This window comes from Chamaea fasciata, unplaced genomic scaffold (assembly GCF_029207755.1).
Source record: "Chamaea fasciata isolate MVZ Bird 193981 ecotype frontalis unplaced genomic scaffold, bChaFas1.0.hap1 SCAF_7, whole genome shotgun sequence".
Taxonomy (NCBI): domain Eukaryota; kingdom Metazoa; phylum Chordata; class Aves; order Passeriformes; family Sylviidae; genus Chamaea; species Chamaea fasciata.
The window spans coordinates 3,745,974-3,766,366 of NW_027094092.1; the positions used below are offsets into that span (position 1 = coordinate 3,745,974).

The 20,393-nt window shown below is 47.2% G+C and overlaps 1 protein-coding gene across 1 annotated transcript in view; it reads left to right on the top strand.

Annotated features, from left to right (window-relative positions):
* Positions 1–9,686: 9,686 nt before the first annotated feature.
* Positions 9,687–20,393, top strand: part of WT1 (WT1 transcription factor) — a 45,685-nt gene continuing 34,978 nt past the window's right edge. Inside the window, exon 1 of the mRNA XM_066187251.1 lies at positions 9,687–9,781. Coding sequence (XP_066043348.1) covers positions 9,757–9,781 — 25 coding nt within the window. The 5' untranslated portion in view covers positions 9,687–9,756. The remainder of the gene's footprint in view (positions 9,782–20,393) is intronic.

Below are 20,393 nucleotides of genomic sequence, written 5' to 3' on the forward strand. Positions count from 1 at the left end.
TCACTTTGATCATACAGTTCCTACTGTAGAAAGCTTTGTAGTTGAACACCTGCTTTATATACATAAAGATGAACTTTCATACCTAGAAAAAGGCTTAACCATCTTTGGTATTGATGCCAAATGGAACACAGCTAGAGATTCCTCAGCTTCAGAATGGAGAGTGAACTTTCTGAGCATTTACAATGGTATTGATGAACTGCACACGTCTTTGGCACTCTTTACAAAGTGCAGTAACTGGAAGGTAGCTGGCGATGCCCTGAAGAGGATTAGGAATTAGAAAATTAGAGGGATAGTATATACAAAATCTGATACAACTTCTGCCATGCTGCTTTTAATCTTTTACTGGGACCACACTGTAAGGAAGCAGATCTTTCAGCTCTTAACCCACATGCAAAGCAAACACTCTGGCTTTTATTGCCTTTCTTTATTCAATCTGCTCTATGCCAGCTTCTGTTAATGCAAAATCTGCTACTTGGAGTTGAGAGCTCTTTTGTCTTCCTCCATGTAAATCAGCTAATCCCAAGGCATAGGCAGCCTGCCTTCCCCACGCACAAGTGCTGAGAGAAGCGATACGTGAGGGAGCTTGCAGGTTTGGTTCTTTAACTGAGCGGTGATTTATGGCTTTTGACTGAGGTCATTGCTTGGCACATAGTGATGGCCAGTTTGATGGATTAAGAACTCAAGCAACTCAAGGGTCCTTAACATTTGCAACCAATCATAATCTGGCTGGCAATGACCACAACTGAAAACCCCACGTATTCTTCTTTGGATCTATTTTAAACTAGTTTAGCTTTGTTTTCTTCTTGGAGACCCACTGCTGCCATTAGATACTCTTTGATTTAGTTCCAAGGATGGGTCAGAGTCACATTTTTCTTTGATAAACCTATTTTGGTCCCCTCACTGATGTACACTGCCGAGAGCTGCACATTTCTTTTTGGTCTGCTATTGCATTAGCACATCAAGGAGAGCTGCAGGAGCCAGTGCTGCAGAACGGGCAGGAGGGTTTTACACAGTGTCAGAGGGCTACTTTTGTTTCATCTGAAAAAGCAAGTCTTGATTAACAGCACCTCAGATATCACCAGTTCCTCAGCATCTGTGAGGTGTGTAAGGCAGAGCGCTTCAGAAACAGCATCAGAAAGGCCTTGCTGCACGGAAGGGATGGGGAAGAAGTTCTGAATAAGGGAAACTCTATGAATACACATTGTTCATGTATTTAATATTAAGCCTAGTGCAGGGATAAAATAGTGAGATCAACTGCAATTCTCTGCCAGGCTGATACTAATGTCAGTGAAGGTGCAATACTCTGTGACTTTGATATTGAACCCCTTAAAAGCTAGGCTTTGAAAGCTGTCTTTGCTATGTTAAAAGTGTCTTGCTGTACTGCATGGCTGGAAAGGAGATATTTCTACCATATTTGCTGTAGGCTCCTCAAACAACAGCGGTAAGAATCAACACCAATCAATACTTATAGAGCACTTTTTACCCACTGAAATAGCATCTCTTGCACAGGAAAGTCCTGTTTTATTCAGACACACTTGTTCTGAAGGTGGTGATTTATTTTTCCTCTACGGTATTTCACAATCCCAAGTGTTTGTTAGGTTTTACTCTTCTCTGTTACATTTTAAATTACTGAAATATAGGTTGAAAATAAGTTGCCTCTATAGTTATTATTTCTGTTTTATTCTGTGCCGATGCCTTGGAGCCATGCTGCTGGCTCCCTCTCCAGTGATAGGGGCTGTATAAATGTAGGAGAAGGTGCTTCAGACAGAGCAAACATATATTTCTGTGGCATGCAGAAGAAGACAAATACCAGGAAGGCTGCTTTTTGGTCATGCGGCTCTTTCAGAGTGACTTGCATGGATGAACATGTTCTTTCCTGAGAAGATCCTCTAGCTCAGAATTGTGTCAGCAATGCTTCTGAGCTAAAAATCCATGCTGGAAACATCAGGATGTACATGCAATGCTCCTGAGCTGAAATCCATGATGGAAACATCAGCATGTACCTTAAGCACTTTTGGGCTCCAATGCATCTGTTTCATAGAGCTAAGAATCCTCCTCCCAGACTGCCTCAGATCTGGATGTTCATGTTGGAAAGTGCGCATCCTCTTTCCTGCAGATGAAGGAGGGAACCAAGCACACTTTGACTGTGGCCATGCGATCTGTTGCAGCAAGAGCTGGGACCAAGACCTGCTGCCTGGTAACCTACTCACCTCTGCCTTATTCACAAAAGGGTGGGGATGAAATGAGTTTTCTTCAGATCGCCAAAAATGTCATCAGACCCCAGAGATCTCCCAGCCTAAACTGTCTCCAACGCCTTCTCATGAGTCCAGGGCCTCACCTCTTCCCCTCTGTGCAGCTGCCAAAACCTCTCGCTTCCTTTCACTGACAGCTTCACAAGTGCAGCTGTGTATTTTCAATGAGTAGCACTAGGAAAATTTGGGGATGGAATATAATTAAATTTTTAAAACCCACAGGAAAGTTTCTGGTTTGAGCATATTAGTCACTCAAGTTCAATTAAAACTTTGTTTCTAAGGAAATTACCTGATGCTGCCACGGAAGGTCCAGAGAGCTGCAGGCTGATGTCTGCTTTGCTGAAATCATCACTGTCATTCACATCCTGATTGAATCCGTAGGAAAACCAAGGTGCTGAAGACCAGTGACAGATTCACGGAAGGATTTGTGTCAGAACCAGTTTGGATCTTGGGAGCTTTTGATTTCAGTTGCTGTGCAGAGAGCCGTGGCAGCATTCCCGTCATGAAGCACAGCAAAGTTCCACCTCTCCTTGTCATCTGATGAAGGGAAGGTTCTGAGCTAGGATTCATGCAAGTCTTGTTCAGCAGAAAAAAAAAAAAGTAATATTTCAAATGCCTTGTAATCCCCTTTTTTCTTTCAGGCAGCCCTAGGTGCTGCTGCGTGGAGGTAGGTCTGCTGCTGAGGCACGTCCTTGTGGAATCCTGCTTGCTTCCTAAACAAGGGATTCTTTAGCTCATATGGGGCATTTTCATAGGTGGCGTCTCTTCCTGTATATATTTTGAACATATGGGAGGTCAGTGCTGCATTGTATGGGACACTGACAAACGAGACACTGAGATGCTCTGAATTTATTTGCTGGCTGTGGAGTTGTTCAGCCCTGTCAGAGTCCTTGTCTGGACTGAAGGAAATCTAAGAACTCAAGTGCCAGATGAATGGAGACAAGAGAAAATGATCTGGGCTTTCTTGGGCCTACAGCTCTCACATGTTCAGTTGAAGCGCTGTGAATGTGTCAGTTCAGATGGAAGGCCAGCAATGGGAAAGAATTACATCCAGCTTTGACCACCAACAAAGCAGCTGAGGATTCCCTGATGTGAAAAGTCATTCCTCCCCCACCATGACCACCTTTTGATTTTATCTTTTTTCCTTACAGCACCCATTAGGTGGCACCTAGAGAATAGAGATATGTCTGGCATACTCTGGACAGGAGATGACGGCAGGAGAGTGAATGCATCCATCTCCCACAACCGTCTTTAACTTCCCCCCAGGCCTCTTTGCACCCCTCCACACTCCTGAAACAGCTCTGCTTTTCTTCAGCAAAGACTTTTGGCTTCACTGTTAGAGGTCCAGGTTAGCTCCATGAGAGAGTTTGCATGGTCCTTTCTAGCTCCTGCATCTTAACTTTCCCCTTAGCTCTGCAGAGCACAGAAGCCCAAGTGATAAAGCTGCTCATGGGCAAATTCTGCTGCTTTCCTCTCTAGGAAGGTGCCACATATTTCATCTGACCTCAATGATCAAGACCCTTTTCCTCTCTGCCATGCAATGTGCTTTGGCCACTTTTTCTGAGAGAGAACTGGGCACATACAGTATTTTTCACTCTCTTCAATTCCCACGTCTCAACTGCAATTAAGAACGGAACTCCCAGAGGTCCTCTGGAAGCCACACCGTAACTCAGGGCCAGGTTTGCAGGACAAGCTGTAGGAGATACCTAGAGATGGTGAAGGCAGACACAGCAATGGGATGGGAAAATTTATCAGGAAGAGTTAGACATAGGTGTTTCTAGTCCCACCCTGTAGCTGGCAAGGCCTTGAAGAATGGTCCAGACTTCTCCTTCTCATGAGTATGGAACCTGCTTTTTGGGAACCTCAGCTACTACTGGTATTGGGAGCAAACTATGAGGGAGTTAAATTTCTGCCCTAAAAAAATTTGTAAGCAGAAATGGCTTTCCAAGAGTTTGTACCACTCCTTTCAGGGATTTTTATTTTTTTTTAAGAGCTAACAGCTGGAGTTTTAAGTGACAGCTACTGATCTGATAGACACTAGAACTCATAATTTTGGTAATTCTGTTTCTATCCTTGTCAAGCACCCTGTTAATGACTGGGTCTCTGCCCTACCTGAAGCAAAACTGAAGCAAAACTGATTTTGGATATCACTCATGGTTAATGACATTTAGGAATGAAGGGTGCCATAATAATGGAGCTGGTGTCACAGGTCTTGTCACACGGGAAAAACTAGGAAATTGTCCTTGTAAGACTTTGTATTGTAGGGTGACCTGAGTACTTCTATATTATCTAGTCAGTTTTTGACAGAGCAAGGAATTGATATATATCTCACAAATACATCTGTCTGGGGTGGTTTCTGTCAACGGGGCTATTTCTTTTGTGGTGTCCTTTTGTGTATGTCACAGGACAACTTTTTATGGGGTCCTTTATAGGAAAAAGAGGAGAATCAGTTTACATCCCACTTAGAAAAAATGGCATCAAACAACTTCTTCAAAGTCCAGCACATCTCCCTAAGCACAAGTAAAAGCTTAAATGGTTAAATCAATCCCAACTAATTCAGCATTTAGTAAACGCTGTCCTTACTCACACATTCTACTATTCCCAAGCAGAGTAAAACATAGGAGACAGTGGTGCAGATGAAAAGAAACAGAAAATATTTCCCTTTGGAAGGAGACAACTTCTCCTCTGGCATATTTAAAACAACTTGATGTTTCCACCTCTAGATTGATGTTATTATGCATCTTTTCCTTCCCCCATCCATATAAATGTTTGGTTCAGCTTGTTGAGGATTGGTCAAATCTCCCTGCATGAGTCTCCCTGGGTAGAGACAGGATCCAAAATGCCAGCAAATAAAGGTTTTGAAAATGCAGTATCAACAGAGCTGTGCAAGTAACTCCTTTTAGTGGTTTCTTGGCTGAACTGTAATGCTGAGAAACAAGTTGTTCTGTGACAGTGGAACTAATGAATCCTGGCTGCCTGGATTTCAATCCTTGCCTCCCAGCTCTTTGCCCACCCGTCAACCCCTGCTCCCCCTGTGTCCCCTGTGATTCCCTCCCCTCCAGCTACCTTCGCTTCCCTTCCTTCTCCCCAGATAACAGCTGGGCAATAGTAGCACAGATTGCAGTTTGCTCTGAGGAGTAACTGGCCAGGGGGAGCAAACTGCAAAGAACGGCTGAGCTCACTCAGCAGAGCTTCTTTAGTGGGGGCACTGATGTAGGTCCCTCTTTTTCTGTTGAGCTGCCAGCTCCTTGAACTTTGTGCTCACTCAGCTTTGCTGGGAATGTCATGTCTGTACAGGATTTGGCTGAAACAGCTCTGAGGTTGAGAAGTTATTTGAGAGACAGATGGACTGGCAGTGCAATCACACAAGCCTCATTTCCTAGGGGAACCTGCCTTCAAATGCTTTGCTTGAACCAAGATAAAGTGTTTTTGCCCTGTTTTCCAAGACTTGTTAACTGCTTGGATTAAACTAAATGTGCGTATTAAATGATACTGTGAGCCTGTGAGTACTCTTCTGCTAGTTTGTCTTTATTTTTTTTTTTTTTAAATAGCAGTGGATTTCTTTCTTTACATATTTTACAAGGAAAGCATGGCACAGCTAGCCCTGCCTAGTTTGTGTTGGCTTCACATAACTTTTGATGTCATGACACTATTTATTTTATATCCCCCTTCTCTTTCTCTGCATTTGATGCATCACCCAAATGTTGCTGTCTTTATGGGAGAAATACACCATGTCTTTGAGCACTTGCTGTCTTCTTAAAAGGTTATGGTATTAGTCCAAAGGTATTTTTCTCCTCACCTTAGCATGGTTCCAAGTGTTTCAGCTTTATCTAATACAGAAGATCAAAGATTTTAAGGAGATGGCTAAGTACACCTCAAGTATTAATGAACTTCAGAAATTACAGGTCCTAGTTTGCCGTTTCCTTGAACAGGCAACGTGTCCAGTCACTCTGTTCGGCCAGACACAAATGAATACTGGGATAAAGTGTTTTTGCACATATAACCATATCGTATTTAATGATAAAGGTATTTTGTTTCCCACCTTATGAGCGTAGCAGCCATCAGTATTAATGGATGGCTCATCCTCATTAAAAAACCAAAAAGCTCTTAAAGTCATCTCTCATTCACAAGACCTATTTCATGTCAAATGTTTATCTTCTTTTCCTTAACTCATTCTACAATTATGACCAGCACTTTGTACTGCACTGCAGGGCATTAAGTACAGAGACACAACACAATTAGGATTTCTTTTCTGACCAAGGAGCTCTATACTGAAATATAGAAAGAACAATAATAAAAAGATAACTTCAGAGGGCCATCAATGCCATCATAATCTATCTAACTTTAGAGTAAAAAGAGTCGTGCAAACTATAAAGAGGATTCAACTGGCAAAATTGATCAGTAACTCAGAATTGTGTTGAAACACAGGCCCTAATTTCATAGTACCAGAAGTTAAGCTGAGCTGTTAATATTTTCTAATAATCACGTTTCATCTGCTGCTGTTTTTTATTTGCACCACTGAAGCACCTCAGAACCCTGGTGGCAGACCAGTGCCATACTGTTCTTAACACTATATAACCACAGAACAGAGTGAAGATTCTTGCATTTAAGGAATGTGAATTCTCACAAAATAAGTCACTGCTTTGAAAACCATCAGTCATGACACTATTAACTATTAATCTATTCAGTAAAGTGTATTTTGTCTTTTCAGCTGTATTCATTTCCAGATCTCATTCAGAAACATTTTTCTCCTGCATATATATTTGATTTTTGTCCTGTATTGAATTTAATGCACTGTGTAAATGTACAAAAAGAAGCTATACTTTGAGAGAATGATGTGATCGCTCCATTCTGCAGATGAGTTTTAGCGCATTAGCCTTGCCATGCAAGAGCAAAGAGATGATTATTGAGGCAGCTAAAAAGGAAATACAAATGTAGATTAGTAGGTCATAGTGGCTTTTATTAATACTGTATTCAAATCCAGTCTTGACTGTATGAAATGCATCATTGTGACACTGCTGGCTGCTTGGTGCCTGGTAAATGAAGTTCACAGAGTAAATCCTGCTCAGGGGAATAGCCAAACTTGATGCTAATTGCCAACTTTGTTGCCATGGTTATGCAGAACAAACATCTCCCTAACCCCCTGGGCAGGAATCAGGCATAGCACAAAGGTAGCTAATTTACTGCTCTGAATAGAAATAGGCTGAACAGAAAGCTTTGGTCAGCAAGGGTTTCTAATCCAGTTCCAGTCGTTAAGCATCCCATGTAGAGAAGTGATCTTACGGCTTACAAGCTCTTAAAGCAGACACACAGTTTTGTTTGTATTTTCTCTATTACGAATATCAAGCCCATCTGCGTTGTCTGTTCTGAAATTTGACAAAGAAGAGACCAAGTTTGGCCATGGAATCATTTCTACACATTCATTAGGTGCCCTTGTTAATGTACAGATGGTGTTGGTTTAGGGAAAATGTGTTGCATTTTTACCCACCTGCTCAGCTCTACAGTTTCTCCCAGTGGGGCTGAACTTCCACAATGAAAACATCAGAGTTTTAGCATGCCCTGGCTACTAGCCCCAGCTAGTCATGGCTAAACACTCGTGTCTGCTGGATGCCACCGTGCTGATAATAGCAAATGGAGCTCCCAGTAAAAGTGGGTGAGCCACAGAGATAGGAGAGAGCTTGGCTGCTGCTTCTGAAGGAAACAGTGAGAGCATAAAGAAGATCTATATCGAGACAATAGAGACCAGGGCACACATGGAAGGCCAGAGCAGTTGGTGAGGGCCTGGGAAGCTCCTGGTGGGCTGGACAGAGGACCACTGTCCTTGAGGGAGATTGTCCCCTTCTCCCAGCTTTAGCTACAATCCCTACTTCTCCAGTTCTGCTGGCTGCAAGAGCAACTTTGGTAGATGCAAAGGACGTGAAACTGAGATGATTTTGAATTTTGTCCCACTTGCTTTGACAAGATCCTTTTTGGCCTATGCTTGGAGGGAGGGCTGTGCACAGCCACTGGTGCTCACAGTGATGCAGGGGATACACAAACCTTGTATCTCCAGCTGATGAGGGCAAAACTGACTCTATCAACTGGCAACTGTGCATGTTCTGCCAGCAAACTATACAAAAATATATTTTAATTAACTTCTTCTGTTATGAAGGCCATTTAAGTGACATATGACTTTCAAAACACAATATTCTGTGGGGCCCGTATATCTCTCCCCACTCCTATGTTTGCTTTTCCTGCTTTAGCATTGGACATTAATGTCTGTCATTGAACATCTCAACCTTTGTATCTTTCTCGTGGGAGACACAGATCAGAGTGTTCAAGCTTTGTAATTTGGCGTTGCTGGAATTTTTGTTCACCACAAATGTTTCTGATGATCCTAATGACGGTTCAGCAAGTTTTGGAGGAAAGAATCATTAAGAATAGAATAAAAAAGAAAAACCCTTGTTGGTCTGAAGTGCTCTCTGAATGAGTTCTGAGGAGTTTAAATTCAGATATGGAATCCAACCTTTCCATTTGCACTAGAAGTGAGACTATTTGCAGTTACTGTTTAAGAGAACCCCAGTGTTGAAATCTTTAGACAAAATGTTTCGAGTTTGTTCAGCAGAGGGATGACAACTGATCAAAAATGCATTCTATGTGTTTCCAGTTTAGTGAGGCTCACTGATTTCCAAGACCAAAACTGCTGTCTTTTTATTTTTACAGTCTTTGTTTGAACTGAGATCCACATTCATTGTTACTGAGCTTTAATAATCTAAGGGTCACTTGAAGGGCTTTTGTTTGAGAGACCTTTCAAGCCAAGCCAAGGCAGCAGTTTAGAGAACGTTTCTTGTTTGTAGACAAAAATATATTAAAACAACCAAGGGAGCTATTACTCTTCCACATAATTATTTTTAATGTCTCATTGGACATGTATGAAATGCCTTTCAGTTCCTGTGGGAGAATTACTTTTTTGCCTTTTGCAGCATAGCTTTTGTTAAATTTCTGCACTGCTTTTCCATTGAGCAATGTTCACCCCAGAAGACTTTATAAACACGAGCAGTATCTCCAGGAATATGCTTCCAACACATAATCCACAGAAGTACTTTGAGATTTGTCAGCGATCATGGGCCTGATACCTTGCATACCTTGTGCCATCTATTTTTTTTCTGGCCACAGTCAGGAGAGAACGTGACCCCAGTTCACAGTGGGAGAAGTCAGAGAACAGCCAAGAGTCCTGCTGGAGGTGAGGCAGAGCCGTGTGCTGCAGCAGCCCATGGTGAGGGCAGGAGGATGTCTCTTCACCCCCTTTTTTCCTGGCAAATAAATGCCAGGGAATCAGACCACCTTGTGTCTTTGGAATAAAAATGATTGGTAAATGTTCTGCCCTGTACAGCTCCTTTCAGTTACCTGGGAAGGACTGGAATGTTTACATCCTTCTTTTTTTATGACAGGAATGCATTCGTGGGGAGGAGAGCAAGCACAGAAGCTGAGGGAAGAGGGAAGAGGGGAAGAGTAGCCCTATGGAATGACAGAAACCATCCTGCAAAAATGTAAGTCTAGTAAAAATATTTGGGCTTGGCTTGGGAAGTGCACATTTTGTGCCATTTGTGCTCCACAGAGGTCCAGGCTTAGCAGGTAGATGAAGGTGCTTCACTGGGATGTCCCCTCCTTTTGGGTATTCATGACCCTTGAAATCTGCCAGTTGCCCTTTTCATTTTGAAAGATGCCCATAGGTTTCTTGCTCACATGTTGGGAGCTCCCACAGATCACGTAGTTGCTGTCTTAATTCTGCACCCTTCTCCTGGGCACGGTGAAACTTTCAGTAATCCCAAATGGACCTTACACGAACACGCCCCGTTATCCATGTTGCATCATAAAGCTCATAAATGGGTATCTAGATAATTGTACTTGCTAACTGGATGTAAAGCCAATTCCAAATATATAGTGCTCCCAGGTTTCAATGAGATAAATTACTATATTCATTGTCTTCAGATGACTAAACTTGAAGTCTTTCAAACTAAGCTTATAAAATTGTAAGTTATGTGGATGAAGTATGATTTGCAAAATGCTCTGGTTTGTGGAGTGATCTTGCCTTGTTTATGGATAAAACCACATTCTAGCAGTTTCTAGCAGGGAAAGGCTGTGGAAGCTGCATCTTTGATCAGGATATGATGTTAGGAGCAAATTATTGTAGCTCTGTGACACAGCGATGTTCTAACGTCTGAAGCACAAGTTGCTCAACAGTGAGTGATTTAATTGTGTAAAAAGTTGCCTTCACACGAACTGCAGTGTACATCATACACAATAATTATGTTGTAGCTCAAGAATATATTGTAAGACTGTAAGGGTAGTATGCACTTACCAGTATCTGCCTGACCTCACAGTGGCAGAACACTTCTAAAACATTTTGTACATGAAAACCACTGCAGATATGTACCTAACAACAGATTCCTTGAGACAAGGACCGTAAAGCAAACTTGGGCTTATTTTTTAATATATCATTACTTGAGGGCTTCCTGTGAAGTTGATCTTTCAGTGTCATCCAAAGTTCCCTGTCCCGATTTGACAATTTTACGGTTTTGAACTCTCACTCCGTTCTTCAAGGTGATTTAATCATTGGTTTGCATGTCTCAACATTTGGAGCCTGCCAGATATAAATGTTTGTGGAATATCTGTTCGCTTTGGAGTGCTTCTGTTCAACCGAGGTGCTGTTAGAAGCACAGCGGGCAAAATGGGAAGGACTGAATATGTGCAGCCTGAATAAGGGGTAGGAAAAAGGATGAAAGATGAAAGAATATAGTGGCCTATATGTAACTGAAACATGGCAGCATGAGAGAGACAGAAGAATTATGTGGAGTTTGGCAGGAGGATGTAATGAGTAATAGATGGAATGATGAAGGGGAAATAAAATCGGCTGGATGAAGAAAAGCTTCCTGACCGCGAGATCTTGTTTGATTACTGATGTTTCCCAGGAGACTTCTGTGATTTGGGAAAAGTTGTACAAGACTGTTCAGAGCCTCACAATGCACAGCTCTTAGTTACCTAACAATGTGGCATCCAGGGGTGGATAGTGCTTCCCTCTTTTAACTCTGTTTGAGGTTCCTTGGATTCCTTGGATTTGCTGGGCATCCCAGAGCATCTCTTGAGTGCTGGCTGGCCTCTGGCTTCTCTTTTAGTTAGGCTTGCTAGATAATACTACAGATCCTGAAGAAAATCTACCTCCTCTGAGCTTGTACATGCAAATCTCTACCTCCTCTGAGGTTGTGGGCTTGATGCTGGCTCTTTGATGCTAAGGGCAAGGTTGGACTGAGCTGTCCAAAGTGGCAGGATCTCGAAAGATGCATTAGGTGGCAATTGCAAATGCCTCTGTGTATGTCCTCAGAACTCTGAGCCCAACCCTTGACAATATCTGGATTGATATTACTGATACACAGTGTTGGAGTGGAGCATGTTGCAAGTGTTAAATAACCTGAAATCCATATTTGGCCGGAGAACTTATCCAACTGATTCAAGAACTTTCATTCCACAATAAAGCAGATGCAGCTATTATGGGGTGTTCATGTTACCCAATCACAGAATTATTTCATTATAGATCTGGTGTCTGGCTAAAGCTGACTCCAGTAGTTCCTCTGAGAGAAGTTTATCAGATGAAAAATTAAGTGTTTTTAGCTGATATCCAACCAATTTGCTGAACTTATTTTGACTTCGGCCCAGAGGTTTTTAGAGTAGGTTTATAACTGAGAGTCCATTTGGGTTTGAGCATTTTAGGAAAGAAACATTCAAAAACCCTGAGGCAGTGAAGACCACACGGCTTCTATAAACTGGAGAGCTCAGATCGTGAAGTCAGAAAAATGGGTTGACAGGTTCGTTCCTGGTGGGTCTCTTCTGCTTGGCCTTTCAGTACATTCCTTGTTTTCAGGCAGCTTCTCAGAGCAATGGGACCCATTTCCTCAAAAGCACACAGAAACTGCAAAGGCTGCTGCTGCTCAGGGTGAAACTGTGATAAACTAAGATCAGTGCTGTTCAACATCTCTGTCAGTGACATGGACAGGGGGATGGAGGACACCCTCAACGAGTTGGCTAAAAACACCCAGCTGTGTGCTGCATGCTGGAGGGCCGGGATGTCATCCAGAGGGACACTGACAGCCTGGAGAGGCTCAGGAGAACCTCAGGGAGTTCAGCAGGGCCAAGAGCAAGGTCATGCACCTGGGCTGGGGCAATGCCCAGCACAGACACGGGCTGGGCTGGGAATGCATTGAGAACAGCCCTGAGCAGAAGGAATTGGGGCTGTTGGTTGACAGGAAGCTCAACAGGACCCAGCAATGTGCACTCAGAGCCCAGAAATCCAAATGTGCCCTGGGCTGCATCCAGAGCACCGTGGGCAGCAGGGCAGGGGAGGGGATCCTGCCCCTCTGCTCTGCTCTGCTCTGCTGAGACCCCACCTGGAGCTCTGCATCCAGCTCTGGGGCACCCAAAAAAAAAGGGCACAGACCTGCTGGATTGGGTCCAGAGGAGGCCACAAAGATGCTCAGAGGGCTGGAGCACCTCTTTGTGAAGACAGGCTGAGAACTGGGATTATTCAGCCTGGGGAAGAGAAGGGCTGGGGGACCTTCCAGCAGCTTTCCAGTGCCTAAAGGGGCTACAAGAGAGCTGGAGAGGGACTTTTCACCGGGACACAGAGAAGCAGGGCACAGGGGAATGGATTCACCCTGACAGAGGGCAGGGTTAGATTGGTTATTAGAAAGAAATTGTTCCCCGTGAGGGTGGTGAGGCCCTGACACAGGTTGCCCAGAGAAGCTGTGGCTGCCCCGTTCCAGGAAGAGTTCAAGGCCAGGGGCTTGGAGCAACCTCGTGAGCTGGAAGGTGTCCCTGCCCATGCAAGGAGGTTTTGAACAAGATAATCTTTGTGGCCATTTCCAACCCAAAGCATTCTATGATTCTAAATATTGCTAAGAACTCAATTTTGAAACTGCACCAAATCCAATGTCTGCTTTGCTCCCGTGATCTTTCACAGTTTTGAACTGTGGAAGCCCTGAATTTTGAAAAAAAATCACACAGAAATGTGAGATTTTTCAGGCAAGTTCATCCACAAATAAATTAAAGAAAAATTCTTGTGAAGACAGTCCTTCTTTGAAATATCTTCTTATTTAATTTAATATTTATTATCTCATGGATGCATATAATTAACTCCATATCGGTAGGTACATAACTTGTATGTTCTGAGATCTATCTAACATGTACCAAAGGAAAAAAAAAAAGTAAATCATTTAGATCTGGAACAATGATCACAATGGAAGTTTCATTTGCAAAGGATTTATGGGGACTTGAAGTGACTATTATGTTTTGAATAAATGCACCATTGACCAGTATCAGATTTCCATAGGCTTTATCTTGTTTTTCCTAAGCAACTGCTCATAAACTTTTTTAATATCTTGACTAGCATGATGGTGCTACTTGCAAATCTGTTCATAGAGCTATTAATCTATGATACTGCAATCTAGAGAAAGGAATCACACTTACTTGCTCATTCCTTTCACTATTTCATTAAAAAAACATAAATAACAAGTTGACAGGGTTCCTTTGTGCTTCTTTCTTTCTGTCTAATGTGTGATAAATATATCAGGAAAGGTTTGTCAAGACATCACAAAGCAGGTCTTAGTTCTGATCTGAACTTTACTGAACTCCACTTTCATGTAATAGGAAGAAAAACAAGCGGTAGATTTGATCAGTCTGCACCCATGACTCAACAGCTACAGCAAACCCTCAGTGCTTTTAATTCCTGTGTCATAGCAGTGCTCAGATGAATTTAGTGCAATCAAACAGACATAAAATCTGAAGGGAATGTCCTGCATCTCAGGAAGATGAAATTTGACTTCGAAGGTAAATTCAACACATGGGCTCCCTCCCTCCTCTGCTTTCTCCCCTCACCTCTCCCCACAGCTTCATCTCTAGCTGTTCCTGCATAGCTCATCTCAGCATGAGCTTTGTGGGACAGTGGCAGTGCTGGAGCTGGACAGTGACTGTCACAAATCTGAAAACAGTGACAGCTGCAGCCCATCTGAATTGTATCTGATACTGCAACTTCTTTCACTGCTTGCAGCAGATCTCTCTAGGGTGGATGCCCTGAAACCGTGGACTTTTCAGATGGCTTTTCACACCCATGTCCAGACCAGATATCCCACACCCACACAAGGGAGAGTTTGCCTGTAAACCTTCAGTTAGTCTAAAAGCCACATTGAGTGGGAAGCTTCTGAGTTAAGAACTGGGAAAATTCTGGTTTCAGCTGGGGCTACATTTTTGCTGCCTGTTGCTTCCAGCCGTCCGGATGAGTAAAATGAGATTAAAATGAGATTCTCTACCTCATGTGTATTGCTGCAATCCACACGTATCAGTACATGCAGTCCAGAGACAGAAGACACACACACACCTTCCTGTAGCTGTGGTTACGAAGGACTGGGTTTGCTCAGTTTTTAAGGAAGCCAAAGGGCTGTCCTGGGGGCTGGGGGCAGTGGAACGTCTGCCCAGGCTGCGAAGAAGGAGCCGTGGGTGTTGGCTGTGTTGTGCTGCTGGGGCTGCGAGGAGGGACTTGCCGTGTTGCAACAGCTCTCCAGCCCTGCCACCCCCTCACAGGTCACATCGCTGACACATCGCACAGAGCAGTGCTGCAAAATGCAACCATCTGCCTTTCTTTGCTTACCCAAGGTCTCCAAGCACTCCAGAAATACTGCTGGAGTCCCCCATTGTTCTAGCAAAACTGCTGCCACCTCTTCCATTTCTCTGGGTTGTGCGGAAGGTATTGAACAGAACCCAGGAGCTTTTGGTTCTCTTCTGCTTTAGGCATTAGGCACATTGTCCCCACTGCTTGTCCTCTATGCTCACCAAACATCCTCCGGCACAGGATGTGCTTGGCCTTCCCCACTGCACGGTACAAGTCCTGGTGGACTGACATCCTTAGGCACAGGTTTCAGTGGGAACACTTGCCCTGCAGCACTTTTAGTCAGGGGCTTACATGGATGAGTTCCTCTGAGGCGTGTACAATGAAAAAAACCCGGTGAAAAGGGGTTTAGACCCTCAGCTAAGACAGACCCAGCTGCTGGAACCCTCTTGCTTCCCACTGAGGACAATTGATGAAGAGGGTATCTTTGCACAGGGCTGCAAAAGGGCTTTGCAAGGACAAAGGGAGCTTTGGGCTTTGCTTTGTGTTGTTGAAGTGTGTTTGTTAAAGAATTAAGTTGATAGATAAAAGGCATGGATGGTTAGTGTTTGGGAACACATGTTCATGGCCAGTCTGCGAAGAAACTGGTACAGGACAATTCATCTTCTGTCCCTGTCCTGTAATACCCTACAATTAGTGATACCTGAGGCTGTGAGTGCCTTTCCTTACCCGTGAGGGACCGAGGATACTGCAGTGTTTGCCCACTGCAGCTGGAGCCTTTCTAATTCTTTTGAATGTAAAAATGTTTGGTTTGCATTCATGTATGTACCCATATTCAAAGATGGTGTCCCAGGTGGCTCAAAGAATTCTCTGAACTGGTGTCCATGCCAGATATTGTTACTGATGTGTTTATGTATTATTACACTTAGAGTTCAATGTACCTTTACAGTGGGATCTGCATGCTACTACCTGGGAGTAATTCATTCCTTAACTCTCACTTACCAGACACCCGTTTATAATGCACTACAGTTTAGAACATTTTTATTTTCTCCTGCCGAAATAAATAGTTTATTACTTTCAAAGCCATTAGCGGCAATGCCAAGAACTGAGCGTGTTACCTAAGAGTTTTTTCCCCCCAAATTTTCTTTTGTATGTAAGCGCAAAACACCTATAAAAAGTCTATATAATAATTTTAGCTGCTCCATAAGTACATCCCATTGTATATCCAAGACTTTAAAAACGTCACATACTCCAGATCTGAAAGATGTTACTGATACCCGGCTTTCCATGAACTCCTATTCACCAGAACCCCGGCGAAGGCGGGACGCACAGGGATGCTTTATGGCCCTATACAGCCCGGTGATTTATACCGAGCCTCGTCCTGGCAGCACGCTAATAAATTTCGCGGAGCCCGCGCGGTGCCTCGTTCCGGCCGCAGCCTGGGCGCTGCAGCGGGCTCGGCCCGGGGCGGCCTCGGGGCCCCGCAGGTGCGGGAGGCGGAGCGGGGCCGCCCCGCGGGTTGAACGCGGGGTCAGGGCCGCCGTCCCGGCGGGGCCGAGCCGGGCCGGGCCCATCAATTTCCCGTGCTCGGTGCCTGCGTCCCGGCGCGGCACTAATGCGGAACAAATTGAGACATATCCTCTCCGTAATTAGTTCCAGCGTTTCCAAGATTTACGGTACAATAATGGCCCGAGCCCCGCCGGCCGGGCTCGGCCCGCCGCCCGCCGCCGCTGCACGGCGGTCTCGGCGCTGGGGAAGCTGCCCCGGCGGAGCGGAGGAAGAGCCGGGGCGAAGGGAGATGTGCGGGAGCCCGCGGGGGCTGTTCGCCATCCCCGCAGCCTGCCGGCCGGGTCCCCGCCTCGGAGGGACCGCAGCGCCCGGCCCAGCAGTGCCCCGCTCCCGTCAGCTACAGGGAGAGGCCACGCATCTTTGCTTCTCAGTGCATCAAAAAAGCCTCTTTTACCCTCAGGGGATAAACAAAATGTCCTCTACGCAGCTCGAAAGCGTTCCGGTGCCCACGTCAGCCCGCACAGGGAAGGCTGGTCCCGCCTCGCCGGCGGCTCCCGGCTGCCGTGGTGCTCGCAGCGCTCGGCGGCGAGAAATGAGAGATTGGGCCCGCCGTGATGAGTTCCTGCCCCTCTGCCCCCTGCGCTCCTGGAGATGCTTCGCAGCTTTGTTTCTGCTGCTCTTGGCACTTAAATAATCAAACTCTGATCAGCTCTCTGAGTGAAAGGAGACAGATCCCCCTGCGCGCTGTGAGCGGCATGAGCAGGAGGGGAAGGGCTGGGGATTTATCTCTCAGTCAGTCTCGCCCACCTACGAGCCGCGGGGGGATCGTTTAGGAGTTTAGTAAGAGTTACCGGCCCCTTAACTGGTTAGCATGGCAGAGGGAAAACGTCGGCTGGGGAGGTGCGGCGCGGTGCTCAAGTTGAAGCAGGTCCTCGAGCCCTTTTTTCTCGGGATCGAGTGGGAATCTTACTAGAATAATCCGCCTGCAGCTATTGTTTAACCTTGCAGAGCATGCCTTCGAGCACAATCGAAGACTGAGCGTTATCAGGAATTACCATAGCTATTGGAACAGCGGGCGGTGAAACCTGTCAGAGTTTTGGATCGGGCCGTGTTTGGAGGGGACGGGGCAAAATGTTCCGGACCGCCTGGGTCTGGACACCGACATGGGAGATGCCGACCCTGAACTGCCACCTCCTCGGCCATTGCTTTCAACTGGGCACCCGAGCCCGGACGCGGGCGCCCGGCGTGGGACACCTGGAGTGATTTACGCCGAAGTGTGACTGAAATCGGGGTCGGGTTCTCTGGGGAAGGGGCGGGCAAATGCCGCCTGCAAAAAGGGAGCAGCTCCTCTCGGCGTGCCGTGCGCCCCCGAGGGGAGATGCTGCCAGCGCTCCCGGCCTGTGCTGGACGAGCGCAGCGGGGCGGGAGATTTCTCTCCCTCCCTGGCGCTGGCTAGACGGGAACAGCTGAGGAAAGTTGCACTGGCCGTTTCCCAAGAGCCTTCAGCCCATCCCGAGACAGAAGGGTCTGGGCTTTCCTCCCCGTCCTCAGGCTCCGCCGCTGAGGATTTGTCCCGGGACGCCGCCGGATGCGTTCGCGGCGGGCGCGCTCCGAGCCCCGCGCGGCTGAGGCGGCCCGGGAGAGCGCAGGTGCCGGAGCTCGGCGCAGCACAGGGCCGAGCTGAGCTGAGCTGAGCTGAGCTGAGCTGGCAGCTCCGGAGTCCCCCCCAGCCCCGCCAGCAGCCGCAGGGAGGAAGGATGCGCTAATGGCCAAGGGGTCGTCTTGTTTCACTGCTGGAAAGTGCGAGAGGAGAAGCTTTGGAAGGGCTTCGGCAGTTCTTCCTCCCAGGTGGAATAATGCAGTGCCAAGCGATCAAGGAAATATTTTCCCCCTTTCAAGATGATTTAGCAAGCTAGGTTATTTCAAGAGAAGAGGAAACCCCCATGCTAGCTCGAAAAACAGCCCACTACGGGAAACGCATTTTCTTTTTGCTCCTAGAGAGCTGTAGATTTCATGGGAAATTAAATACCCCGCTTAGGCTGGCCAGAGACTTCCATTCCTGTATGTACGGTGTCCATCGCAGAGTCGGAAATCATAGAATCAACCATAAAATCGTTTAGGTTGTGTAAGACTTTTAAGGTACCGAGTTCAACCAACCTGATGTGTCGGTCCGTCACAGAAACGAGCAAAGCCAGCAGCAGCCCCTCTCCCGATCCCGCAGCTCCCGGGCAGGGGGTGACCGCGGTGTGCGGGAGCGCCGGTGCGGCCGGAGCGGGAGCAAGAGCGGGAGCCCGCGGTGTCAGCAAGGTCAGCGCGATCCCTCCCGCACGGGCACGGGCTGCCTTCACAAGTGCTGTCCGAGGGTGCTTCAGTTTGCCGTGGACTCTGAAGCAGCACCTCCTGTAAACCTAGAGGGTATTGAATGTCAGCAAAAATAACGAACAAATCTTTCACGCCTACGTTGCACGTGGGTTTTTGTAATAAATAGATGTATGCGCCCAAAGAGAGATTTTAATAGGGAATTATCTGAAATAGTTTGTGAAAAAATAATTTCACTAATAACAAAACCCGACCGTTATGACTAACTAGTTTTAAGAGGAAATGAATTTATACTTGGCTACTCCAATTACGACCTATTTTCATTTCTTTTGTTGTACCAGTTACCCTTTGAGTCCTAAAACATCGCTTCAAGGTTGGCGATGCTTGCGGTAACCTTCGGTGCCGCGCGGGAAGGGAAATCCCGAGGTGTACATTGTCAGCGGGAGGACAAGGGGCTCGGCGTGTCCTGCGGCAGGTGAACCTTCACGGCTGTGTCGCTCTTGTCGCTGCCAAGGAGGGTGAGGGCGCGGGCTGAGCGCCGCGGCGGCGTCTCCGGGCGGTGGCCCCGGCGGCGTTTGCGATGCCACGGTTCTAATGACCGGTGACAATGCGCAAGGGGCGAGGCGGCGGGGCCGGTGCGACCCAGGTACCCCGCGAGTACCGTGAGCCGGCAGCTGCCCCACGCCTGTTTTAGAAGCAGCACCCCCCCACCCCCGAGTGATTATTCATTCGTAGTTCTGCAGGAGGGCGGTAGGATTCCCCTCCTTGCCTTTGGAGAGAGTGTGTCCTGCCTGCGGCAGGTACCGCCACGTCCCGCGGGGCTCTGCCGCCCGGCCCGGCGCTTGCTGGCTGGGCAGTCGGTCTAGGTGTCAGAATCACGGCACCTCTCGCTGCCGGGGCCGACTCGACCCCTGCCGTGTCTCCTAGGAGGAAGGACCGTCCGGGGATAACGTGTAAGGTGCCCTCGGGGGCCCTCCGGCCGCCGCCCCCGGCATGGCCGCTGAGGACCCGCTGTCCAGGAGGCTGGAGAGGAAAGAGAGACTCCGGGCCTTCCCGGGAGCAATGCCAGGTGAATCTCCCAAAGGCAGGTTACACACAGCGCTGCTGTCCTCCCCCACCCGCCCAGCTGCTTCCTTTCCCTCGCACACGGGAGGGTCGGAGGGACAGGGCTAGGGCCGGGCACACGCCGGCCCCTTGCAAAGGGCGCCCACCGCTCCCCTCGCCGACGGAGCCCTCGGTACCCCGGCCCGGCCAGCCCTGAACCTCCAGGAACAGGGAGCGCCCGGCGTGCGGGGGGAGGCCCGCGGGCAGCTCGCACCCGGCAGGAGCTCATGGAGGGGCAGGTTCCTCCCGCAGCGGGAGAGGCACCTGGAAAGACACTTTCCCCTCTCAGGAACGGGGTGCGCCCGCCCCGGGTCGTGTCACTTCCCCTGGTTCCTGCAAGGGCGGAGGCTTCTCCGCGCCGTCCCCAGGGCCTGCGACCTCGCCGCCCTCGGGAATCCCCACGGACATGCACGGAGCTGGCGGGGGAAGTCAGCCAGCACGTACTTACTGGCCACCTGGATCCCTCTAACAGTCCTGCAAGTCTCTCCTAAAGCGGAGGAACGTTAGGGTGAGATTTAGTGGCGCTTGCACCAGAAGAAGGGTGGGAGTGATGTGTAGGGGAGATATATTCTCCC